This window comes from Hyalella azteca, unplaced genomic scaffold (genome assembly GCF_000764305.2).
Source record: "Hyalella azteca isolate HAZT.00-mixed unplaced genomic scaffold, Hazt_2.0.2 contig1623, whole genome shotgun sequence".
Taxonomy (NCBI): domain Eukaryota; kingdom Metazoa; phylum Arthropoda; class Malacostraca; order Amphipoda; family Hyalellidae; genus Hyalella; species Hyalella azteca.
This window is the reverse complement of record NW_025931927.1, coordinates 433,719-461,391: the sequence shown is the minus strand read 5'-3', so window position 1 is coordinate 461,391 and position 27,673 is coordinate 433,719. Positions and strand designations below refer to the sequence as shown.

The 27,673-nt window shown below is 37.1% G+C and overlaps 2 protein-coding genes across 2 annotated transcripts; one reads left to right on the top strand and one right to left on the bottom strand.

The window, feature by feature from the left end:
• Positions 1–413: 413 nt before the first annotated feature.
• On the bottom strand, positions 414–12,066 carry LOC108678967 (tumor necrosis factor alpha-induced protein 8-like protein). Its single transcript, XM_018167465.2, has 4 exons — positions 11,993–12,066; positions 6,039–6,434; positions 4,112–4,231; positions 414–1,405 (listed from the first exon to the last, which is right to left on the bottom strand). Exons 2-4 carry the CDS (start codon positions 6,186–6,188, stop codon positions 1,112–1,114), a joined length of 564 nt encoding a protein of 187 aa, XP_018022954.1. The 5' UTR covers positions 6,189–6,434; positions 11,993–12,066; the 3' UTR covers positions 414–1,111.
• Positions 12,067–12,697: 631 nt separating this feature from the next.
• LOC108678984 (m7GpppN-mRNA hydrolase) lies at positions 12,698–26,633 on the top strand. The gene is made up of 10 exons (XM_018167482.2): positions 12,698–12,752; positions 19,325–19,398; positions 19,715–19,877; positions 20,175–20,309; positions 21,553–21,633; positions 22,218–22,483; positions 22,716–22,920; positions 23,623–23,916; positions 25,015–25,042; positions 25,446–26,633. The coding sequence occupies exons 2-10, from the start codon at positions 19,337–19,339 to the stop codon at positions 25,796–25,798; spliced, it is 1,587 nt and encodes a 528-aa protein (XP_018022971.1). The 5' UTR covers positions 12,698–12,752; positions 19,325–19,336; the 3' UTR covers positions 25,799–26,633.
• The last annotated feature ends 1,040 nt before the right edge of the window (positions 26,634–27,673 follow it).

Here is a 27,673-nt window from a genome sequence, read left to right as displayed (position 1 = left end):
ACCTCAATCAGATCAACAATATAAACCTTTTTGTCGTATCATACTGAGTCAGGATGACCTACACAAATACACAAAGTAAATCGCTATTTGGACAAAGTCTTTAAATTTTTTTAAGACTTTGCCTGTGGCCATGAAGGCAGAGTAACTGCCAAACGGCAGGAAAATTCAGAAATTAAAGCGTACAAAAAATTAAGTAGGATTTCGTGACGAAGTTACAGACTCATGGTTGAACTAGTATAAGTTCGACCCATGACAAGCGCATTTTTGAGGATGGAGCTTGTTTTTCGCCTATGACGTCACTGACCTCAGTGACGTCACGGGCATTAACCAATCACCAAAATGCGATCAAACCAGTCAAGCAATCCGTCATGAGAATGACGGGATTGTTTACGTTTCTCGATCTCGGAGACGTAACAAGAAAGCTGAACTGAAAGACGAAACTTCTCGTGGGTCAACCTTATTTGGTTCAACCATGCTACAGACTGATTAGTCAGATTATGGCTTGGGGTGTTGACATTCACAAAAACATAAAAATAAAGTTCAGATTATAAAGTTTGTCTTGTTATACACCTCGTGTATGAAAATGATGCCTTCATCTTTGTTGCTAAGCTGCTAAAGCTGTTCGAACTCAGTAAAATATTTATACCTACTTTGAATTTTCGATCATTTTGTGTTATTTCACCGTGGTTTGTAAAACGAGTTGAAAAGCCGACATGTCTTGAAATCATCGTTAGGACTAAAAACTTGGCAATTCAAACACTGGCTAACATTAATCAATCTCGAGGGGTTTTGTATAAATCTTAACTATGGCAACTTTAATTCTTACCAAAGCCCTTCTCCAGCGATTGATTATATCTGTGGTTAAAATAAAGCCCGTTCAAGCCCTTGTCCAGTGCTTGATTTTATCCGTGGCTAGAATAATGTCTACTTAAGGCCTTGTCCAGTGATTGATTTTATCCGTGGCTGGAATAAAGTCTACTTAAGGCCTTGTCCAGGGATTGATTTTATCCGTTGCTAAAATAACGTCTGTTTAAGCCCTTTTCTAGCGATTGATTATATCCATGGCTAAAATGAAGTCCACCAAAGTCCAAAGAAGCACACGAGCCTTCACTCAGAGCTCGCCTTCATCCATGGCCTTATTCAAGTCCTCAATGATAACCTTCATCTGGGGTCTGTACTGAGAGTCCTTCCTGAACATCTCCTCAAGGAAGGCCCCGTTGCTGAAGAAGTCCAGCACGTGGTCTATCCTTCCTACGCTCTTGTCTGTGAGGTGATCCTTCACTAGAGCCTTCAGAAGGTCCCGGCAGTCGGTGATGTTGTTCACCAGGAAGTTTTTGTCGTAGGTGAAGTCTACCTCGTAGAAGCTGATTATTGTCTTCACTATCGTCGAGAATTTTGTGCGTAACTGTAAGAGGAAACAGCAATTTATTATTATAGTCTGCACAAACCTCGAAAATAGTGTTAACTGATAAAATAGAAGATAAAATATTTTTTTAATTTGACGATCGTCGGAAAATTGTACCAAAACGAAAACATCATACGTCAACATAAAGGACATGGTATGAAAGTGGTCTCAGAAAGTAATAGTTTAAAAGGCACAAAAAATGAAGAAGTATTTGAATTCTTAAATGCAATAATTATCGTATATATAAATGTTTTCTTACGACGTCATCGTAAGAACTAAAAAGAAGGCATATGATTGCTCTTAAGAAAGCATAGCTGGATGAAACTAATGAAACGTACGTGCCATTTGGGACTCTATATTATTAATCAGAGCTATTATTAATAATAATTCGTAGTCCATAAATTTCTTCAGCGACTTACACATGCAACATCCTGAGGCCAAGTAAGTAAAGTAAAGCTACAGATTATCTATTCTTCGACTTGATCTCATACAAAACACAATACTCGTAAGTGATCAGCATGCATCTCACAAAGAATAGACAATAAAACGTTCGTTCTTGTTGCTCTTCAGTCTTTTCGCTCTTATATATATCCTCTTGAAATAAACAAACAAGAAGAATAAATGTGAGTACGAGAAAAATTGTCCATCACGCGAAATATGCTGCCAGTTTAAACAAATTAGGCTTAAAATATTATTACAACATTGTAATATGAGTCGAGTAATTAACGAGAACTTGAGATCGTCCACGATAATTTTGATAACTAAAATTTACAATTTGGCTAAATTCAGAAAACATGAACGGGTCATATTTGCCCAAAATAGTGTCCCATTTTCTTATCAAATTTAACAGTAGAAATCGGACGTATAGCACAGATACGCTCTTTAGTTGGGCTAAACTGTGTGAGGGTGAAAAAGTGCACAAATTTTCCGTCATTTGCACCAACATCTCCATTTGCACAAATTTTCCGTCATTTCTGAGTGCAGCTTAGGGCCCAATTATTGGAGCTACCGTCAGCAGATAAACTATTGCAAACCCTCGATTATGATTATAATTTAAAATTAAAAACCAACATTTAAGCAAGAAATATGATGGCCAATTAGCTTTATCTCTTTACCGTCAGTACAGAAACTATTGCAAAATTTCTATGCATTTCAACATTTATTGAAGCTATTTGTTCAAGAAAACTGTTCGGCAATCAAGTATGGGGAGCAATTGGATGCGCATCGGCAGCGACGACAGCTTTGATGCTCGCCAGGCTCTCGCCCTGACACTTGTTGATAAGAACGTGCAGCGTGTGCAGCACACGGCGTGAGTGCAGCACCTGCAGCACACGGCGTGAGTGCAGCGTGTGCAGCACACGGCGTGAGTGCAGCGTGTGCAGCACACGGCGTGAGTGCAGCGTGTGCAGCACACGGCGTGAGTGCAGCGTCTGTAAACTAATCGTTCGCACCAACTAACCCTCCATATTGCTCATCAGTTTCTTCATATTCCGAACTCTTCCAACAATATAGGAACAGGTTTCGCTGAAACTACTCGCATCATTCCGATCAACGTTCAGATCACTGAGCAAAAGCTTCATTGTGAAAAACTAATATTGAAGATTTATTAGCCCCATCTTTTCGGCGGCCCGAAAGGAAACTGTCATTCACTAAGCAGAAAAATTTTCAGTTTTTCTCGAATATGGCCATGGATTGCTAACTATATAAATAGTGTGTCCCTTTCAGTAATTATATCCTAAACTATTATCAGTATAACTGTATTCAACGTTAAAAAGAACTAAACTTTTGGCATAGTACCTAGTCATTAGAATGTGTATATGCGTGTTCCTCACCACACACTGCACTATGACCCTAAATAACTAACATAATATATAGAAATATTCCTAGGAAACGAACTTCCTGCCCAGACAGTAGTCATGAGAAAGTTAATCCTTGACAAGTTTCCTTGACATGCAAGAATATGAAACAGATGCTACAAGCACCAGTCTGGGCTTACGAAACCTCGCGCAAGCAGTGTCATGGCGTATGAACTCATCTAATCCACACTGCATAAACATAGCAGGGAAATTGCAATCATAGTGGGCAAGGCATGGAATTTTTGCCCAAACAAATTTTGAGTACAGTCTAGGCTTCTACCCAAGATTCGCTCCACTCGGCTTAAAATTATTCTGGGTCTGCTTGGCCACCCGTTTGAAATCAGCTTCTGGTCAGAATCTCCTTCCGACTTTATAGTCATCTTAGAGAAAAGTGTATCCAGAGAGTTTGACAAGTGTGTCCAGAGAGTGTGACAAGTGTGTCCTGAGAGTGTGACAAGTGTGTCCTGAAAGTATTAAATGTCTGTCTTGGGAGAATGAGCAGGGTTGGCCGAGCCGAGTCATACCGAGCATTCAAGCTGTCCTTTAAACCCAGAGCCGAAAGCGGACATATAGCGGCTGATTTACGAGCTCCCCGAGTCCAGGGCGGCATCTATTCCACAGTCTGACCGGTATATAAATTTTGTTAGTTTAGCGCCTCTGAATGGAAAACCTGTTATGAACGCCAAGACATTAAAGACTTAAAAAAATTATATGACTTATTAAAAATTAATTTAAAAATTAAAGACTGGGGTGCTTTGATGACTTACCTTGTTGATGTATTAAACTCAGCATTATAATTATAAATGTTGATTGAAGCCTCATTATCAGCACCCAGTTTAGGGCCAGTTACCTTGTTTGCACACTTGATGTCGTCGGCTGTAAATTGGTCGTTGCGGGCCAAGATACCGATTTTAACTACGACCTTGATGATGTTTTTGACAAGCTTCTCAGCCTCCTTCTTGTCGCCAGTCTGCACAATATATATCTCTTAACATCATCTTAATAATATGTTTTGTTAGAAAAGTACATGATTTGCTCATTATTAATATTCTACGAAGAGATTATCGCGGAGTCTAATAAATCAGAACATCAAGGACACGTTTTCAATTGAGGGAATTTTGAAAAAGTTCAAAAGTGAGCCAATTAGTGTACTTAGGCCACTACGTGTAGTAAGCCCATACGTGTACTTTGGCCGCTACGTTTACGTTGGCAGCTAAGTTCACTTTGGCCGCTACTAATAATTAAGCGAGTTTTCATATTATGGAAGCTTTACTATAATTACTAATGAGATAACGATAGGCGGGGGCTTAATTCAACCAATTAACGAGCCGCAATCAATCATCAGCACCAGCAAAGGCAAATTTTTTGCACTTTTGCAAAATGACCGAAATACACTTCACAGAACTAACGCACATGTGTACAATGGGATTAACTTATTAATGCTGAAAGAATTAAGAAAAATATAACTCAGTATTCACTGCAGTGAGTGACAGAGAGCGAATTTTCTCGTCGACGGAAACATGAAGTCACGGACGGACGGACAGACGGACGGACAGACGGACATGGCGAGCATAATAGTGCGTTTTTTCATAAATGAGAAAATGCGCTAAAAATGTCGCTTTAGCTGGGTAAAATTATTTTTTCATGGCAGGTTTACTCTATTCATATATTATCTAATTTCTTATTAATCACATTCTCTCTCCTACTCTCAGCTAATTACTATGGGATCTTTAACAAAAGCTACATTAAATAAAATATGCATGCTCAGTCACGACTGCAACAGCAGCTGCATTAATTAATGAAGCGCCAAACGTAATAAATTCGATCAGCATGAAGATTAATGGCAGAGAGCACGAATTTCTACTGACTTTAATAGAGAGAAGCCTAACTGACACAAAATGCATTGGAAAACTAAACTTAAATGAAAATTTTAGCATAACTCAACGAATGAAAACAATCTGAGAGTTTACATCATCATCGCCATGAGATAACATTTGAATTGAAAATATTGTTAAAGTAGGAAATTTATCGAGTCTCTGTTTTCTGTCTCAAAAGCTTAAAACTAAGGCAAATATGCTTAACATATATAATATATACTACATCAAAACGTAAATATAATGCACGACAAATAGTATGAATTACCAAGCGACCAGATAAAGGTTCAGGCTCACTTGCAAATATCTTTTAATTCTCTCGTTCTGACGCGTTATCTTCACTCAATATGTAACGTGCCCTCGAAGTTCTGTTGTACCAGCCACCACGATAATCTATTCGCAGAATAATTATAACAAAAACAAGGACAGCAAATACAATCTCTTCATAGTAACAATAAAATAATAATAATAATAGTAGTACAAGGTACGGTATATATTATATATTGATGCTTACATAGGCTTTGGCGAGATTATAACAGTATATAATTATACTGATAGATTATATATATGGCGAGATTATAACAGTATTGGCCTGTAAAGCCAAGCCTAATGATAATCGCTTAGTAGAATAATAATAATAATTATCAATAATATAAAATATCTCTCTGTGGAGTAATAATACTAATTACTAATAATATCACAAAATAAAGGCAGCATGCACATGACTACTTACATATGCTTTGGCGAGGTTCTTACACTCATCTATGATCTGTTCCATCATGAGGCCTCTAAGATCTGTTAAGTCATGCCTCATGATAATCTCTTCGTAAAATAATAATAATAATACTAATTACAAATAGTAAAAAATAAAGGCAGTATGTACATGACCACTTTAGTACTTACATAGGCTTTGGCGAGGTTGTATGTGTTGTCCAGTACAGAGGCAGATCTCTCGTCTATGAAGGTCTTGGCGACGCTTTTGTTGGACATTTTACCTAAAAGTTTCTTCTGTGCCCTGATGCTGATATCACGCGCTTTGAATGAGTCTCCCATGACGGTCGAGTGTTGGCTCCACACTTAGCAGAAAATTATTTTAATGCAAAATTAAAAATTAAGTGCAATGGCAGAAATTAACTCGGTGCACGAAAAATCAATCGAAAACTGGCTGCGACACTTTGCAGTATTTAACTTGAATTGGCACAAGAAAAATCAAGTTGCAAATGTCAAAATAACCTAAAAACTTTTCATGTATGTATTCATGCAACTTTTAAGCCTGATTTTAATCTGCGAGAATTGTTTCTGCAACAAAAAAAAAAACAAATAGATAAAATCAAGTGGCAAATGTCAAAACAATCTAAATACTTCGCTTGTATTTAAGGTTTCAATCGACTTTTAATCGTATATGCTTGGTTTCGAACCTCATGAATTGATTCTGAAACACAAAAATAATAGAAACAACATTAGTCATAATTATGATAATCCTTCATAATCAATACAAGTTAAAAGACGCAAAAATATGACTCAACAGAAAACAATAAAATTTTATTTGCCAGCAAATGATCAAATGAATGATCTAGTGAGAATGCAGCAAGGGTAAGAAATCCATTCGTTATTATTATTTGTTGATATTGTTATCATTATTACACGTTTTATTGTATTTAATCGACAGGCGTTAAAAGAAAACTGGGCTAACGGACATTACAGAATGGGGTTGTTATTCTGTGCGATATTGGCGGGGGACGTCTACTATAAATAAGTGTCGAGTTTGCAACTCATCTTATCACTGATGGCTTTTCAAAATAATAGCATCAATCTTAGACGAGATATTGGCCACCGCGAATACTTATGCCGCTACGTGTACTTAAGCGGCAGCGTGTACTTAGGCCGCAACGTGTACTTAAGCGGCAGCGTGTACTTATGCAACGTGTACTTAGGCTGCAACGTGTACTTAGGCCGCAACGTGTACTTAGGCCGCAACGTGTACTTAGGCTGCAACGTGTACTTAGGCCGCAACGTGTACTTAGGCCGCAACGTGTACTTAGAGCATCGCGAACACTTAGGCCATTATATATATATATATATACGTGTACTTAGGCAGCAACGTGTACTTAGGCCGCAACGTGTACTTAGGCCGCAGCGTGTACTTAGGCCGCAACGTGTACTTAGGCCGCTACGTGTACTTAGGCCGCTATGTGTACTAAGGCTGCTATATACGTGTACTTAAACGAGTTTTCTCAGTACAGCCCCATGTCTACAAGATAAACTACGTTAAGTTTATTTCGGTACAACGTAAAAACACATAACAGACTAAATATCCTTCTTCGTAGCCACAAGCACGAACAGGCCGTGCACTGGGCTAAAGTTTGATATTAAGGACTGATTTACATCAAATTCCTTCACAACACGCATATCATCAAGCGGGTCCATGACCCATGTGTTGGCATAGGGATAAATAAATAAATAAATTGGACGGGTAATAGTCCAAACACAACAGCCAAGCACAAAACTTTGAATTATAACGTTCAGTAGAAGCGAAGATCAGCATGCTTGTCTCTCATGAGGAGTTAGTTAGAGTTAGTATACACTCAGAAAAATTGAAAAATACACTCAGGGCTAAGCACCTGGCCTCACAAGGGCTAATTAAGCTGGGCCAGGATGACCTAAACAAGGGCAAAAAGGGCATCACTATTTAGACCAAGTCTCACTCGTTTCTCTGAGTGTATAGTCAGTACGGAAGACATTTAATGAAGTATTGATGTGGAGGTCATCCAAGTGAGTCTCAAAAATACGATTATATATGTTATGTGACCAGTTCAATTCCACATTTTTATTCACTCACGAGGAATTCTGATATATAAAACGTAAAACTGCCCAGTAAAGCTACGAATATATATAGGTTATATGATCAGTTTAATTTCATATTATTGTTCTCTCACGAAGAATTCTAAGAGATAGAATGAAAAATTTCCCATGTAAGGTTCCGAATATTTAGGTTGCAAGACTAGTTCACTTTGATATTGTTATTCTCGTACATAGAATTACGAGAAATAGAATACAAAATGGCTCAGTATAAAAGTATAAGGCTAAGGCTCAGTATAATATGGTATAAGGCTAATGGCTCAATATACTCGTATAATGCTAAGGTAAAGCTTTGGTTGGAGCTACAAAGGTTGCTGATTATAAGACTTCGGTACAACTGCACGATAAAGCTGATAAGAAATCAGAAGCTTCACAATAGCCACACAGATAATTATTAGTCAATTATTGAAACGTTGTTCGTTATTGTATATCAGTAGAAACTTTTCTTACATTTCTTAGGTTAACAACTATTATGTGATGCAACAGTTTTATTCTTGTTGATGAGATGATATCTTTTTTATCATAGATCACATTTGAGATAAGATTGTTTACTGCATCAACTGATCGATGAGTGCAAACAATAGCATTAAGATCAATTATGTATACCTATATCATATATAGCGTATATATTTATATGTATATAATTATATATATTTTTACGACGTCCACCTCAAGGTTGCTAATGCAATCTTTATGTGTACTTAAAATTGTGATGCAATTGCATGCGTATTCGACAAGAAGAAATGTTTCTATCAAGAAACTAAAAGCAAGTTATAAAATATTAGATTTCACTCAGTAAATCTCAGTAAATTTCACATCTGGGCTTCGTCCAAATAGCGATGTATAGGTACTTTCTGCCTAGCGTGGGTCATCCTGACCCAGTTTTGCCAGGCTAAAGGACGTGTCGGTGCTACATGCAAAAAGTCTGTCGCTATTTGGACAATGTGACCCATTCATTTTTAAAATGTATAAATTTCAAATATGTACCTATGTGTGATGATGAGGTATAGGTGTGGGGATGAGGTATAGGTGTGGGGATGAGGTATGTACAGGGATGAGGTATAGGTGTGGGGATGAGGTATAGGTGCGGGGATGAGGTATAGGCTGTCTCTTATACACATCTAGATGTGTACAGTGCTGGCGACATAAGTATTGCGTTGGGTCCAGTGCTGGCGACATAGTATTGCGTTGGGTCCAGTGTTGGCGACATAAGTATTGCGTTGGGTCCAGTGCTGGCGACATAGTATTGCGTTGGGTCCAGTGTTGGCGACATAAGTATTGCGGGTGTGATCGAAAATCGATTATCTGATGAATTGTGATGCCTTTCTATGCCATTTGATCGACAATAGTCGTATCTATATAATCTAAAACCACAATTAAAATAATGCCTTAAAAACGTGCTTCAGCAAACATTTCTCTGTTATGCGAAACATTTCATTCAAGTCTAGTGAACTAACTAATTCCTTTTTAGAAGTCATAAACCTCTTTTATACGCCAGACGTGGAAATGGCTGTATCAGAGATTCAACATTTTTTTGAAATAGCCATAATTTTATTTGAATAGACTACAACACTTTATTCACACTTTAAATCTGTTCACGATTTCGATCTCCATGCATGACGCTCGTAAACCATGAAACTATACGTCAAGAATTTTTGATTAGAATATCAACACGTGGAGACCAATCTTCAACAAATAATTGTAATTCTCATTCGCAAGTCAAAAAACTCCAATCAACTGTCAAGATACATTCCATGAAAATAACGTTGAAACGATGTTTATAGGAGTTAAAATCGTTGAATAAAACGTTATTTCAACGTCAGTTGCCTGGTGGGTAGGATTTATACATACCCGGTATTTGCCGGCAAGGTAAGCAAGCTTGAAATATCCTAATGAAGCACTAACGCCCACCTAAGGACGAATTAGGTAAACGGATCTTGCTTGTAGTCTTGCCGGAGACTGAAGTGAGGATATTTATACTGTAATTCGTCAATTTTGACTCATAATTGGGCATTCGACATTAAATTCAGGACACACATTGAACATTATGAGTTGAACACATTCATTTAAAAAAGTATTGGGACTATTCCCATACAAGAGTTAGTAATCACATTACTGACGTCTTCAAAAACAATTATTTTACATTTTCTTGGTTTTATGCGTAAGCTCGGATTCAATATCGATATGGTGAATTTTCTTGGCGTTTTCTTTGCTTTTAAATTCCTTGTGAACTTGCGATATAAGCAGACTGATAATATAAGTACTCGGAAGAAATGAAACGAATAGTCGCAGGCGGTACACTTCAGCAGTTCTGTATAACATGCATGGGCTACATGCATGCACTGCAAACTCAAACGTCTAACTTGGAGGCAATGCTAACGGCTAAAGATAGAGAATTATTTTACGTTAATTTGTAAAGAAGATAATTTACGATAATAATTGATAACTCCTGCCATTTAAAAGTTTACTTCACTATAAAAAAAAACACTGATCAGCCATTCCATTCAGAGAAATAAGATGTCAGTTATGATTAATTTATTGAATTTATAGAATAAACGATATATACTGCTATTGTAAATACGCAATCAATAGCTAAGTTTTCTGAAATATTTAAATGCTGAAGATTGTTGAGCGCATTATTTCAATGAAAAGTGTTACTTATCTAATAATTCATGTTCAATACCATTTGGCATTAATAGTCAAATTTTCAGCACTTGCCATTCAGTTGAAGTTCGAAGCTCTTAAAAAGTTTATTATACAAGTAATTACTGCGATTCGATAAAAAAAACGATGCCTTCAATCCGACTATTCCTATTTTAGTAGAACGTACGACAGTTATAATTTATTTTTTTATCCCATATCAGAGACGATATTTTGTTAGGAGGTTAACGAATCTCAGTTCCCCAATTGCCGTCACGAACAGAAGCATTTTCCTTTTTTTTAATTCAAGTTATCGCGAATAGCAATATCCAGGAAAGGTCACAGAGTCCGACGGTATTAGCATATCATGCTGATGCATCTGTATCACAAATTAACGAAATTATCAACCAGGATTAGTATTTAACCACGCTGACAACAAGACATTGAGTGCCATCAGAGCGGAATAATGCATCTATAATGTATTGAAATATCTATAGACAATTATATATACCGTGTGGTGAGCATGCCTTGCAATAGAGGTTGAACTCCAGTGCTGTATGTTGTTTCAAGCAACAGCTGTGACCTCCAAAAGGCAGGTGGTGACCGAGAAACGAACTAGCGCCCAACTCCCAGTTCCTGTACTGCCCTCAGCAAAATATTCCCTGATTGATGATACTGAAATATACAATACACCTCTACTTTGAAATTTTTGGTGAGCTATTGTTGCAACGCTTGCAGCGCTCTGTGCTGTTATTCTTCTTAGTTAGTTGCTGTGGCTACGTTTGCAACAAATTTTCCTACAGCTGTGGACCTACATGGACAAGTCTTCGAAGCTCCAATTATCACCAAACAACAACTCCCAGGTTGGATCCTCTCACCTCAAAACACTATGGGCCATGGCAGTCCTTCCTAGCAAATGAATAAACGTGGCAAACTAAACTTACGAGTTCATACACGAATTTATAAAAAAAATAATTGCTTCAGATACGAGTAGATATAGGAATTAGGAAAGAGAATGTGTTCGCTTTGTCCTTCATCGTAGCCATAGAAAGCACGATTGTCGATGAAAAGAATGATTTCGCTGCTTCATCATCACAACAACTCCGCTCATCTGTTTGGTCAATTTTCTAAAAAAAATAATTCACCTGGACCCTATTGCAACAGTGCGACCAAGTGACCAGTTCAGGTAAAATAATTCACGGTTAATGTACTTAGTGTTTTCTGTTATCTCTAAAGATTATGCGTAGCATAATTCGCTACCCAAGTAGTAGTAGTCAACGCACTACACAGCTCCTTTCGGATTTCATTTTTGAGTCACATTTGTTAGCGTATAAAAGGTAATTCTCACACCAACTTACTGAGCTTGCGACCCTTTCTCAGCAACTTGACGCGCCACTTATTATAAAAGAGAAGCAGGAACTATAACGCGGGTTTTGTACCGCAGGGCACAGCTGCTTTGATTCACAAGACACGTACGCACAACCTTCCCACACTAAGTCCAGCGTTACACTAAAATAAATAAAAACCGGATTCTCTCTCCAAGTCCTCCGAGCGAATCAACGGTCGCGACGCAATCTGGTCCCGCGGCAACCGCGCACTGTTTAATAAAAGTTATTCCGTAGATAGTTGAACGAAATAAAATACGTATAATATTTGTGTTCGCATTTCTCGTTCATTTACTCCAAATTTAGTGTGTCGTAAGCATTTATCTGTATTCAAAACGGAAAATTAGATAAAGGAAAAGAAGCTTTTAATTTATTCATATCATGAATTCATTAGTAATAAACTTATATCTATTTACATTCTTGGATATATTGATACTATGACAGAAATTTTTTAATTTATCGGGTGTTGATTGGAAATTTTATATCTAAAATATGAATTTGATTGTAATTTCCGTAAGTTGAAGTAACTACTACAAAGAAAATCATCGGTTATAATTAGCAGAGAAGTTGATGTCACGAACATGTCGCTAAATGTGCTGTAGTTCCCATGTTACGTCTGGATGTAGCGCAACTTCCGCAGGATCACTGCGTAACGGTTTTCTACAGCCAAGAGCCTGAGGTTTCTTGAAAATGGTGCGAGTCTTTTTACAGGCTTTCACCAAACCTTCTCAAAGTGCGTATAAATCATCATCCAATGATGAACAGATGCAGCTTTACTAACATAAACTGCATCTATGACTATGAGGCACAGAGGCAGTATGAGGCTTGTACGTCGTGAGCGTGAGCACTGAGGAAGTGAGGACTGAGGACACACCACATGATCAAGATAATGGATGTCAGGATGAGTCTTCAGGGCTGAAGCTCCTGTAAATATACTGGAAGGGTAAAGGGTTATTCTTAAATAAAAGCTACGGTAATGAAACTATAAAGTCTGAGAGTGACTGAGACTGTTGCTGTTGGTAAATTTGGTAACCTCATTATCATTCATTATGCCCTAATATTGCTCTCAGTATTATTTTTTAGTATTGTTTGAAATAAGATGTTAGTTCCAGAATCAGAATTTGATTTATACTTCCAGACAGAGTTATAGTGGTGAACTTCCAAAGACTGAAAGAGAACATTTTTTGTTGCTCTTAGTTCCAGCCTTCCTTCCTCAACTTCTCAAGTTCATTTTTGAGTCCTATAAGTAAAGTATAGAGCAGAGCACATGATTGTTTGCAAAGATATTTTGGAGGTTAGGGTCATACTGTATAGTCTCTGTAGTGTGTAGACTAATAAACTAGTTACTTCTAAGTTCTACTAGTAAACTAGTTACTACTACTAGTAGTAGTAACCTAGTAACCAATAACTGGTTTGTTGATTTGTCAGAGAGGGAGTGCAGGAGCGACCAGAATTTGGCTGGATTTCTCATTCTCTGCAGGTTGGTTGACTGGACTGGTGGTGGTGACTGGTGGGTCCAGTGAGACGGTGTCACGGTGACCCTGAAGGAGGGGGAGTGGGGGTGCCCGGGTGGGCGGAGAGGCTGGGGGCAGGGGGGAGGAAGGGGGCAGTGAAATGGGGGAAAGCCGAAGGACGGAGTCGCAATATACCCGTGACCCGGGGCAGGTCCAGGTGCAGCAGTACTGGGTAACTGGGATGCCCGGCTGAGCTCCGGGCTGAGCCCGGACTCCGGAGCACCATTTATGGACCAAGAGACTGCAACAATTGCGCAGGATCAGGAAGGAGACTCCCTGCCAGGTGACTGAGCGCAGGCAGATGCCACAAGGGAGCTGCCAGGGCCATAGTGGCAAACCAGTGGTTTTCTAGAATCAGTTCATTTTTAATTTCCTCATTTACTCAAGATTTTAACAGATTTCTTATGTATGATGATTCTGGTATCCAAGATACTTTACTGGTCTACTTATAGGACTCAAAAATGAACTTGAGGAAGAGTCTAAAAAACTCTCTGCTTTGCCACTATGGCCAGGGCTGGGGTGAGGGTGGATATCCGCCATCAAGAGAACTTAGAGAAGGAGGGCAATGGTGACTTGGTCAAGTGGGCCAGCACCCGGCTGCGGCTGAAGACAGGAATGGCGATGGGGAAAACCGGAGAAGTGGCACCACCAATCCGAAAAAAAACAGCTCACAGCAGGTCTTGGAGTTGAGTCTGTGTTTGGCAACCCAAGAGCAATGGGTTGTACTGGAGAGGTCCATCCACCACGATTTATTCCACGAAGAGGCCCGGACGTTAGATGGGGTTACCAATAACTAACCATAGTAGGCATCTTGGATACTACTTGTTAGTTGTACCAGCATCGTGTTACATAAGAAATTGATCAAAATATTGACTTGAATTCAATGAATTGCATTAATATCTGAATTTAAATAATTTCTAATTGATATTTAGAGGCATTTTTATTGAGTAGATGAGAAAATTAAAAAGAAAAAAAGATTCTAGAATATGCTTCCAGATCCAGAATGGCCTGCAGGCCTGGCACAGCTGCCCCTGCCACTGCATAATCAGGCAAGGATGCTGATCCCTTTTCTTGACAACACTAATTTGCTGCTCTAAAAATGCCATTTGCCCAAGTTAAATGGTAGTCTAATAGTCAAACTAGAAAATCAGGTAGAGGGTGAGCCTGTGAGGCTGCTACTGAGCGAGTGTGAGGTGAGGGGCTGAGGGCAACTGAATGTGACTTTTATCACCCAGCCAGGGTGCAGAGTTTGGTGAATGTGTTGCAAACTTTTGCATTTGTAGACCAAAAATGTTTCTGACAGTACCCACTACCCCAGATGTGTTGCCGCATCTCGGGCAGTCTTCAAGATGCGTCACCTTGTTGCCAGCAGTCTTCAAGATGCGCTGCAAAAATAATTTTCATCATAATTCTTACAAAACAATTTTGACGAGTGTATCTCTAACACTGCAGGTATCAGCTTTGAAAGGATGTTGTCATGACGTCACGGCTCCAAATTGTGAAACACATTTTGGGATCAGCCGCAATATTTGTTGCATGGTCTAGCTTTTGCCTACTTTTTCTATCTACCACTGCTTGTCTCTTTTTGAAGTTTTACTTGACGATGGGATGCTACTGCACCATTATTGGATGCACCAGTCATTTTCACAATTATTTAAACAGAAAACTAGATAATGGAATGTGTTTCTTCAGTTTACCAGTCATAAAGAAAGGCCTAGGCAGCAAAGTTTTTGACAGCAGTTTTTCATTCAGCTGCATTGAGTGCATCACCTGAAAGCAGAAAGTTATACCTGTTACTGTAATATTTATGATACATGATACTATATATTTTCCAGGGGCAAAATCTGTTACTTGCCACTAGATAAGCTACATAAGTAAGAATAAAAAAATAATAATATTCACAGATCAGATTACATTGTCATGAATCATGATCCATTATCCTCATCTTGGCAGCAATGACAGTGTTATGCAGTTCACTGGTTTGTGGGTGTAGTATATCTCCTGCACCCATCCATCCACAAATTGCTTGAAAGCTTCAAGCATCTTGTACCTATGCCTTAAATTCTTGGCAAGGTGTATTGGCTGACAATAGTTCAGTAAATTGCTGTGCAAAATGGGAGGCAGGCTTGCAAAATCTGCTCACCACTTTTTTGCCAGCACTTAGTAGTTATTGACATCGTAAATGTCAAACAATTTTCTTAAATACTGGTCTCTTGCTGAAAGGAGTTTTTGACAAATGCTTAATCATTTCAGCTTTGCTCTTTATTTCTCCATGTCTTGAATACTGGTCTCTTGCTGAAAGGAGTTTTTGACAAATGCTTAATCATTTCTGCTTTACTCTTTCTTTCTCCATTGTCACCAAGACTTCCAAATGTGTAGAAAAGATAGGAAAGAAAGAGTCATGGTTGAACTATATAAGGTTGACCCATGAAAATTTCCTTCTTTCAGTTAAGCTTTCTTGTTATGTCACTGAGGCTGTGAAACAGTAACAATCCCGTCATTCCCAGGATGGATTGTTTGACTGCTCTGATCACATTTTGGTGAATATGTAATGCCCGAGACATCACAGGAGAACAACAAACTACATCCTCAAAAATGAGCTTCTTATGGGTCAATATAAGACTAGTTCAACCGTGGAAGAGTCAGCTAAGGCGTGAGTGTGCAACAAACATGGTGCAAGAGCAAGCTGCTTATGTGGAAACGCAGGAGCTTGGCCAGCCCGATGTAATGGGTCGTCTTTATTAGTTAAGCAAGGGAAGGTATTCAAGGTTCTTTAAAATCTAAAGGGTTAAATAAAAGATGGACTCCCAACTCCCCTTATAGCCATCCCTGTCCACCAGGTGTTTTTTCTCTTTTTGTTCAACTTTATTTAATTCTAATACAAGATTTAATTATTAAGGAACCTAAAATTTAAACATGACAGGGAACCCTAAATCAAAAAACCTAGCCAAATAACTGGGTAACTGGAAAACTGTTAACCGTATACTCAAATAACCATATAACTCCTAAACTGGACAACCAGCAACTGTAAAACTAGGCAAATGGTACAACCGTACAACCAGACAAACGGGGCATGGGTCGCGTATGTGAAGTACTTGAAGATGCTTCTGTAAAATATTTACGTTATCAACACCTAACACACTATTATTAAACACAACATCAATACAAACTTCAAAACATATATACACAATAAACTATCAAGCAGGATAACAGATAAATATATTTCTCATCTTTAACGGTATTCGCAAAAACACGACATTAAAATCTTTACCACTGAATATATGAGCAGTGATTTAAAAAAGTACCTATATCTTGGCAACTAATACTCACCAACCACAGGCAGTAGTGTGAGTATGATATGATGGCGGAGAGGAGATTTGGAATTTTAATCAATCACCACTGACACATAAAATAATGGTCTGCAAAAAGGGCAAAGAGAATGAGATGGAGAGCACTGACAACACAAATATTGATGTTTACCATGAATTTCAAGATTCTAAAAACAACTACGTTAACTCGGAACTGGGGGAGCGTTACTTCCCCAAGTGGGATCAAGGTGTGAACGAGGAAAATCGTTCACTAAATTATTCAATGTGCATTTTCTTGTGACGAAGTTATTCTATTACGTCGGGCGAAGCCGTGCCAGTGACATGTGAGTCAGGCCTATAGCAGTTGGAACTGTCTAGTACCAGGTCAGGTCTGAGCGTCAGGTAGTCAGTCGTGTCCCGCCAGCCCTTCAGTGAGGTTCATACCTGAACCTGCTCAGCTGTGTTAACTCCTGGCATTCTTTGCTTAACGCTGTGGCTGTGCTGTGAGAACTTAGTCTTACCTGCTATCGTTCGCCTACGTGAAGTAATTTAACCTTAACTACGTGCATTAATGCTGTGCAATAGTAAATTGAATTGAACCAATTTGAACGATTCTTATAATAGTCATTTTAGTCGGAATTTGTGCTTTCCCTTTACCATGTTTTACTGATTTTAAACAGTGATTCAATAAACTATTTTAAGTGTGTTTTGTCGTGATTATTCCATGGCCACTGAACCGGCTTAACTGACGATGACTAGGAGAGTTGAACGGCATTGTAGGTTAGATGAACGAGCACAGTAGCCTGGAATTTATTCATATATTGTCCTGGCCTATGAGCGGTGAATCCTGATAGTGAATTACAAGCCTGACGTTCAGATTGAATTATAGTAGCTCTGGCCGGTGACAAAGGTAACCACCACTCTCCAGCAGAAAGAGTGACAGCCCATAATACCGATTGCTGTAGGCACTTGCATTGCAACCAAAATAACCAAATTGTGGACTGTGCTCTGCAGCCTTATCTAACTATCCCGATACCAGAAATTTTAAAAAAAATTCAGCAACTGGTGTACCTCCTGTTCTAGGGTTAACATTGCTGAAGGTTTGCAAATTGTTTGTAATCATTTTAATCCAAATGTGTTGGCAAGATCTTCTGAAAGCATTAATTTTGCCACTGATGCTTTGCCAGAGATGTGTAAAGCTTTTCTTTCTACTAATTTTGGAATATTCTGCCCAATGTTTAAGATACCTAGTGTATTTCAACTATGGTTGCTAATTGCACTTCTTCTCCCATTGCAATTTTAAAATTTACTATGGAAATAAATTGGTTGAAGAGCATAGGGATATTGTTCCTCACCTGAAGCATGGTAACAAACCAGAGATTTTTAAAAATCAGTTCATTTTAAATTTCCTCACTCAAGATTTGAATCAATTTCTTATGTATGATAATGCTGGTATCCATGATACTTTACTGGTCTACTTCAGGGATACAAAAATGAACTTGAGGATGAGTCTTAAAAAGTCTTTGCTTTGACACCATCAACTGCCCTTAAACGTATTTCTACTGAGAGCCTTTTTTTCTAGCAACTAATTCTCAATAAAATATGGTTTCCCTAGGTACCGTAAAATGGGGTAACTTAGACCGGCGGGGTAACTTAGACCACTTTTTGTTTTTTTTTAACAAAAACCCCCACTACTCAAAAACTATTTGACATAGAAAAATTTTGTCAATGGGCATTAAAGGCCTAATACTGAGGCTACATAACACAATATGCTGGGGTAACAAAGACCATCACTTTTTTTTGAAATTACATAAAGACTATGAGAGGCAGGAGCCAGCAATTTATGGTGAGTGAAGCTAGAGTATAGACCTGTATTTTGCACGTTTCAATTCAAGTTTAATTTAGCTAGTAAAAAAATGGCATCATTTATAATAAAAAAAAGTGGTCTAAGTTACCCCATTTTACGGTACCTACCCCTGGAAATAACTGTTAGAAATAAGGTTCCCCTTATAATTTAAGAAAGTGGAAAAAGGCCATAGGAACAGGTGAAATTTACCAGATTCATAGTCGTTTTTGTCAATTCTGCCCAATTTTCCACTTAAGTCAATATGGAGCCTTTTAGAAAATGGGTAAAAATTATTTTAGTAATAAGGTACCGGTAGTATTGTAGTAGGTAGTAGGACTAGAAAGGTATATCTGGTTGGAATGAAGTCCTGCTATAAGAGGTGAATGTGTCAATTTCTATTCTTTTTTAATTTTAATTCTAATATTAGTCAAAAATTATTATAAAATTTTTATTTCAAAACAAGAGGAAAAGGATGAAGTATAGCATTTTATAGTTCAGTGGTCTAATTTTACCATAAAATGACGCAGAACTGAGGTTAACATCTTCAAACATGAGTGGAAGTCACCCACAAAATTGTTATTTATCTAATTGAAATGTTTTTTTATAATTTTTTCTGAAATTGCATTATTCATTTCAGACTGCATCCATAATGGGCAACCGATATGATGATAGATTTAGAATTCCCATTCACATTATTACAGATTGCATAAGGTGAGGCTACATATCTTATCTGCTAGGTATTACAAAATATCTTTAATTTTTTATTTCTGTTAAAATTTTGAGTATTGAAGTATATTTGATTTGCATTTTGGTATAAGATGCAATAATTTTAGTTATTTATTTTAACTAATACCAGGTACGTACGTATTTAGTTTCAATTGACTTAGCTCATCTCAATATAAAAAAACTATTATGTGCAACTTCTGGTGTAAATTTTTAAAATTTATTTACTTGATTATCATTGAAGCAAAAGAATATTCCAACATTATATTTTTCTAAGTTGTATTAATTCTGTTCGTTTCTGCAGCCGATTTCTCATGGAGGAAGTTGATCGTGTGTTTGAGGATCGTATTCATTACTGCACATACCTGGAGCAAGCTTATTGGTTCTACAAGGACTGTTGGCTTGATGAGCAGCCAGAAACCCTGAAGCTTGTGTCCTTTGCTGGCTTTATTGATCAGGTTAACCAGGTATTAAAACTTTTGAGAAAAGCTTACATTGTATTGAAAATATAAGTGACATTGTCATATTTTTTATCTATTTATTCTGATACAATATTGTTCACATTCCCTAGTTGAAGAAATTCCTAAATTACTTCTTCTGAATGACCATAGTTATGATTATGATTGTCTAATTATAAGACATTAGTTACATACCTGTAAATACAAAAAAAATTGTGCTTTATGTTAAGATCTATTTCATTTTATGCTATAATTCAGGCTCTTATTGTGATATGTTCTGAGCAATAATAGTGATAATATTTTCAGGCTTTAGCTTGCAAGTGGCCAGGAGGAGGCACAGCTCAGCAGCTAGTAGGGGAGTTTACAGACTTCAAGCACCACGTGAGCACCTACGGGGCCATCTTAGTGGACCCTTCCCTCTCTAAAGTACTGCTGGTGCAGGTATGTACCACCTGCAACTTGGGCCCATACTGCCTGCTACTTAGTACCAACTGCAACTTGAGTCTGTACCACATATAATGCAAGGTAATACCACCTGCTACTTGGGCCCATACTGCCTGCTAGTTAGTACCACCTCCACCTGCAACTTGGGCCCATACTGCCTGCTAGTTAGTACCACCTGCAACTTGGGCCCATACTGCCTGCTAGTTAGTAGGTACCACCTGCAACTTGAGTCTGTACCACATATTATGCAGGTCTGTACCGCGTGTGACTTGGGTCTGTACCACCTATAACTTCTCTCTGTATCACTTGCGACTAAACATACCATCTGTGACTTTGGCATGTAGTACCACATATAATGCATGTCTGTACCACTAACTTCTCTCCATACCACCTGTGATGCAGGTCTGTACCACCTGTGACTTGAGTTTGTACAGTACCACTTGTGACTCTCCTTACCACCTGTGATATTTGCCTGTAGCACCTGCGACTCTGGTTCAATAATGGCAAATTTTTCTTTTTGGATTCAAGCAGTATTTTTTTTGTAGCATTTAACTATAACTAGCAGTCAGCTTAAAATTTTTTACTCTTCATTTTTCATTTTAATATTCAAATTTTTCTAAAATTTAATGCTAATTATTTATACCATGTATTTGTGAATGACAATTTAATGCTTTGTTAACCAAAGGTTAGAATATTTTAGATAATTCATGTGGTTGTTAGGAGCAGTTTTGGCACAAATTTATTGTGTTAAGTGAAGATATTTCCTCATCATACGCTCGAGTCCCAATCAAGTCACCTGATATAAAAAGTACCTACTTGCTGACAATTATTTCTCTTCTAAGAACATGAAGTTCAATAACCGTGGTTGAAGATATTGTTGCTCCTGGCGTTATGCTTGATGCTGATAAAGATGCAGCAAATCTGCATTACTATTATAATATCTTATTTTTATCATTATATAGGTATGTTATTTTGACTCCATATTTAAACAGAATGCAATATTCAAGCTACATTAGTGCCACAATTCAAGCCTTCCATTATTATGACTATATTCTTCAGGTGAAGGGCAAGATAACTTTAAACTTTGGTTGCCAAATTTTAGAGGCTGGCAATCTATTCTCGCCAAAATTGTGCAACTAAGAAATATAGAGCACAAAAATAGGCTGCCCTATTATTAACTATTTAAGATATTAAAGCCCTTGTTCATGATAAGTCAATAATATAGTCCAAATATGTGCAGGGCTTCAATGGACAGTCCTGGGGCTTCCCTAAGGGCAAGATCGAAGAGAATGAAGCGACGGTGGAGTGCGCTGTTCGGGAGGCATGTTCCACCTAAAAATATTATATAAAATTATTTGCTCTAAGAAATAAAATATATAAATTATCACCGTAAACTTAACATGTTATGAATTAAATTGTAAAATAAAATATTAACTTCAACTTAAAATGTTATGAATTAAGTTGTGAATTAAAATATTACCTTCAACTAAACATGTCATGAATGAAATCGCGATAATATATTGACTTTGGTTTTGGTGAGCGTCTCCAAGCATACCTTGAATTCAAGTTCCTAGTGCATGAAACCTAATTTTTTACTCTAATTTTCAAGGTTTTTGACGCTTTGGCTAAATCTTTACAAGTAGGAAGGTACAATTACCGTAGTGATTGATTTAGAAAAATATATTTCTGATATTATTATCATACAGTATATAAATTTGAATCTCTCCACCGATAATTAGCATCAGGCACTGCCTGAAATGAACATGATTTTCCAACTTGTTATAAGTTATTGATGTTCACAGGTACGAAAACAGCACCTCTAATGAACGTTAGAGAAATGAACATATCCTCAAATAAACATTTAAGAAATGAACATGTCCAACTTATCTCTATTTGTGCTCACAGGTTAGGGAGGAAATTAACTACGACATCTCGCCCTTCATCAACCCAGACTTATACCTACAAATGACCATCCTAGAGCAACAGACGCGGCTCTACATTATATACGGCGTCCCAACAGAAACAAAGTTTAAAACAAACACGCGCAAGGAGATCGGTAATATTAAATGGTTTGAACTCTCGTCGCTGCCTGCACACAAAGGCGACAAGAGACCCCTTGCCAACACCTCTTATAGTCCTAATAACTTCTTCGTCATTATTCCTTTTGTCAAGTAAGTCTTTATTGGTTTATTTCTCACTGCTTCACTTAAAATGTAGAGTTATTAATTTAATTTAAGTCAGAAACTTACGAGGCTTGAAATGTTAGATACCTTAATATTTAATACTTTTAAGACATCACTTGTTGCGCGATATTCTCTCATTGCAATCGAGCTGTGAATTATTTGTTTATTATTGTTATTTAAAATGTTTATACTTTATTTAATTGCTAGTATTCTTTTACAGACATCTTCGTGAGAGCGTGAGTTTGATGCAGAGACGATGTCTGGAGACTTTCGGTGTTCCCATGTACAAACAAATTGAATTTCACTTCGAGTTCCTCAAGAAATATTATCCTAAAATCTACGAAATTAGAATGGAGCAGAAGATTCAATCAAAACAGGAGGCCGAGAGGAAGAAACGAGAAAAAATGTGGAAGAAGAGAGCCGAGGCAAGTGTCTGCTTGAGTTATTCCTGGAATATTTGTCTCGAAATTTTGTGCCAATTTACCATCTACTCTGAATTTTTTTCCATTTTTTTTTTCTATCCTTGGGAATTTTTTTTCTTTCTTTCTATCCTTGGGAACTTTTTTTTTTCTTTCTATCCTTGGGAAAATTTTGTATAGACTTTTTATCATTAAATCTGCACTCTCTTCCATGGCTTCCTAGCCATGCTCATACAAGAGACATTTTATTTTAAACGATAGAAGGATTATGCCAAGTTGTTATAATCATGACGGCCTACAGGCACCACAGCTTACAGGCAAGATTGAATTCTTGCGAGGAGGTGGCTAAATCGTCATGTAAATTTTACATTGGAATATATATTTATTTTGTACGTGTTGTATGTAATTTTCTTATGGGAAAGTAAAATTTATGCATTTTCTTATAGGAGAGTAAAATGAATGATTTGTACATTGAAAAATCATATCAATACCAAGCAATTGGATTGGCGCTGATGTGGCGCTGAACTGAATAATCCAGCCTGCACTTAAAAAAATTTATTCATTCATCAACATGTCCAAACAGTGATACACTTTCTACTTGTATCACCCAAATGCCTTTTTGAATAGCTAAACTGTGTCAGTATGGCCCCCGCGGAAAACAAATGCATCAAAATTTGGAGAAAATCTCAGCAATCTGTCTGACCACAGGAATTACATGGCGATGCTGCACTCGATTATTCCGAGAAGACGCTGAAGCAGCAACTGAAGGAACAGCGCAAACTGGCAGCGCAACAGGCACATCTACAGGATGCTTCTGGGCAAAGAATCGGCAAGCAATCCGCCCAACAATCTTCCCAGCAATCATCCCAGGCCCAGCAATCCTCTCAACAATTATCCCAGCAATCATCCCAGAAATCCTCTCAGCAATCATCTCAGCAATCATCCTCCGATATTCTGACGCTCCTGCAGAACGCTACTCTCAGAGTAGAGCAAGAGAAGCAGGTAAATAAACTTGACAATATTTGAAATATCTTGTAAAAAAACTATAATGCTGCGCTCTGAAATGGATATTTTAACAACATCTAAAATGGATTACATTATATATAATATAGCACTCACAAATATATTGCAAATAATATAGCACTTCCAAATATATATAAATAAAGTAAATAGCACTCCCAATACTCGACATTGTCGAACGAGATACGTTTTTTTGTCAACTTCTTCCTCATTGAGTGCAATAAGTAGACTAGTAAAGAAGCATGGATGCATGCATTATTATACGTAGGATATCGAGGGACACGCAACCATTGTAAGTAGATCACGAAATTGGAAATGGACTGGTTGCTGAAAAATTCCTCTTTTTCCACTATAAATACTGTAAAACAATAAAATAAATACTCGTGCTGGTTATTACTAGAAATATCACTACTAAAACTAATAACTAATACTAATTAAATTATTCAATTATACTAACTGATAGGTAACTAATACGGTACTGATTAAATTATTCAATTATACTAAAACTAGGTAATAAAATGCTAATATGTTTAGAATACTCATTAAATATTTTGTGGTAATGCCGTGAAAATTTTATATAACAATTTGATATGCTAGAAAATTTACTTCATTAAAAGCGAGCAAAAATCCATTCTATACCTCATAAGTTATAAAATTTTCAATGTTTATTTATCAATGACAATAAATGTCAATTCAATTAAAAAATCATTCGTCTAAATTGGCAAATGACATTGAAATATGATAATATAGTGGGTGCTTAAATGCGACTTCGTTTACTGGCCGCAGTTTGCCGATTTTTTGTTTATTGCAATCTGATAATTTTTTTTTTCAATTGGCTAAGTAAGAAGACTCTCTTTTCCAGAAGCGCCGTAATTCACTTTCATGTGTTCAAGTGAGAATTAAGTATAAAATTTGAACCAATTCAGTAGTTAAATGAAATCATTTAGTAATTATATATTTTTTAGAAAATTAAGTAATAGTTTTGCCTCAGCCATGAATAATTTGAAAACTGTTGAGGCAAGCAGTTTCTGAACATCTGCTCTGATCCAATAACTTGAATTAATGAAATAACCTTTACAGGGACCTGCTACCAAGGACGTCGCTAGACGTGAGTTTTCTGTGTAGATCTAAGAATATTGGTATAGGTAATATGTGTGATGTTTTATGTATGATGTACTATGTATGAAGAGAATACTTCCTCTTCGAAAGTAAGCCTGCAGTTGAAATGTTATCGTTAAAAGGCAGCTCCGATATGAAGTCAGTTTCCTGGTAATGCAATATATATTTATATATTATACCAATATATATTTGTCAGTTTTCCTCCAAAATATATAAAAAGTTTTTTTTTAAAGCTTCTTTCACTTTAAAAAAAACTTTTTTCCAAGCTTTTTATATATTATCCATCTATAAGAGAAAACCATGCGTGGCAACTCATTGGAAAGTTCTAGTCCACTTTAGATCGTATCCACAGTGCTGTGACAATCAGACAATAATTTTTCAATCAATTTCAGACACCGAACACAAGAAGTTCCGCTTCAAATCTCTCCTGAAACGACAGAGTTCCCCAAGTGACATCAACACTTCTGATGCATCGCACCGAGTCGCAGAAAATACACTTCAATCTACGGAAACTTCACATCAAGCTACGAAAAATGCTCCTACTTTACCGGGTGCTTCTAATCCGACGCTTAATAAAACCGCATTTGGGGCGGTGTCCATAGAACGAAGTAAAACTTGGGACGATGCTAGACTTGACTTCCAAGATATCATGAATGCCGTGGAGGCCACTTGGAGAGCTAATATTTCCACAGCAACAGCACCAATTCAAAAGAAATCGAAAGGCAAAGAGAATAAGTTTCATTGAGATGTCCATTTTAATACCGAGTCAACGTGAGGTCCTTGACATGTTCAGTTCTGAATTGTGATGAATAAGAACCGATGATTGAATACTGTTAAGTTAGCAGCATAATTTAGGATGATTACTAGGACAGTTTTTCTATAGTATTGATGGATTTATTTGATGACGGCTTTGCTGGATGATTATGTTAAGAATTAATGATCAAGTCCCTGTCATAATTAACAATGATTCGTGGGAATTAGATTTGTTTTTACTCTAATTTACAATGACAAAAAATGTAAACCCACCATTTGATGGATCAGAATTGAAGATATACTTAGAAACTGCCATTAGATATATAACTAATGACGTCATAATGCATTCACTTTCTGGGTTATTAATAGCGGCGGAGTTTTGGCGCACGCCTGCAATGTGAACTAAATGTTGTCAATTACACTTTCATGAATGTTTATGTCAGGAAATTTGGAACATTTAGTAGCGGCCGAGTTCTACACATATTTCAGTTTAAATCGATTATACATTATGCACGTTTATTACGTCTCATTCGTTCATTCATTATGCATTGAGCACGTTTATTACTTCTCTTTCATTATACATTATGCATGTTTATTACGTCTCCGTCATGTTGGCATTATTTTATGTTCAGTTTATTTCTTTGCTTATTCGCATGCACGTTACGCACACCATGTACACAGAAAAATTAATGCGACTTTGTCCAAACACCGATGCACATTCACCCTTTTTCGGGTCGTCTTGACCCAGTTTATTACAGAATCATAGGACGTATCAGTGGTACGCTCAGCAAGTGTGTCACTATTTGACAAAAGGACCCATGCATTGTTTTGAGTGCATTTATACAGACACAGCCTCGGAACATGACTATATATACAACTTTTTGCTACAGCTGTCCAATGTTTAGTTTTGTGTCCCCATATTTCCATTGAGACCACATAAAAGTCTAATCAATAGTTAGAAATATATTGGAATTTTGTACGAGGTAGTGAAATCATCTCGATACAGAATCCAACGTTCGACATTTTTGAATAGATGGAACTTTTTGAGCCCATTTTCGTGGTGTCATTGTATTATCATATTTCTTTTTGACAGTTTGTATCAAGTTTGATTTAAATACCAAGTTTAGCCTTTGCGCTGTCTTCCTATGTAACTTTAGTCTATCCACTTCTTGGCCAATTGCTCAGTTCACTGTTTCAAAATGGTAGTTTATTTCGTCTGTGGGAAACCTCATGTGGCCTTCACGTTACTTATTCTTAAAATTACGGATGTATCCTTGTATTTCATGCTATATTGCGGACTTTAAATAATTTCTGTTCCTAAATAATGTTAAGTGATGTCGAGACACCAATACCGTATGGTATATTTATTCTATTCTATGACAACGTTGTATAGTTTTAACTTAGCTACAGTATGGTTTTATTAATAATGTATGGTTTTTCCTGTACCTAGATACTCAGTTTATTTTCACAGAAATGACAGCAAATTTGATCCACACGAGCTTGGACTAATATTTGCAAGTGTAAAATTTAAGGGAAGAATTATTCATTTCCTTGTTATTTAAGGACATTTTTATCCGGGCTGGAACATCGAAGGTGTCTATGCTTCAGAAGCTTTTTCTGTGCAGAACAGTCAAGTTTTTTATACCTCGGGAACTTTTACTCTGCAGATGATAAAAGTTTTAAAACCTAATGAACATTCGTTTATTTTTTTTTTAAGTTTGGGCACTTGTTCTGCATTGATCTTGTTCTGCATTGATCTTGTTCTGCATTGATCTTGTTCTGCATTGATCTTGTTTCATTACTTAAGTTTCATGTTTGTTGTCGAGCTGTGCACATCAATTATTAATGAGGTAGCAAATCGTGATTA

Bases quoted from the DNA above. Each gene is read 5' to 3' on its own strand.
- LOC108678984 (XM_018167482.2), top strand. From the start codon at position 19,337: ATGGGCAACCGATATGATGATAGATTTAGAATTCCCATTCACATTATT. The intron at 23,917-25,014 runs GTAAATAAACTT...TAACCTTTACAG, and splicing joins GAGTAGAGCAAGAGAAGCAG to GGACCTGCTACCAAGGACGT. The intron at 25,043-25,445 runs GTGAGTTTTCTG...AATCAATTTCAG, and splicing joins TACCAAGGACGTCGCTAGAC to ACACCGAACACAAGAAGTTC.
- LOC108678967 (XM_018167465.2), bottom strand. From the start codon at position 6,188: ATGGGAGACTCATTCAAAGCGCGTGATATCAGCATCAGGGCACAGAAG. The intron at 4,232-6,038 runs GTAAGTACTAAA...TATATTGTGCAG, and splicing joins ACAACCTCGCCAAAGCCTAT to ACTGGCGACAAGAAGGAGGC. The intron at 1,406-4,111 runs GTAACTGGCCCT...TTCCTCTTACAG, and splicing joins ACATCAAGTGTGCAAACAAG to TTACGCACAAAATTCTCGAC.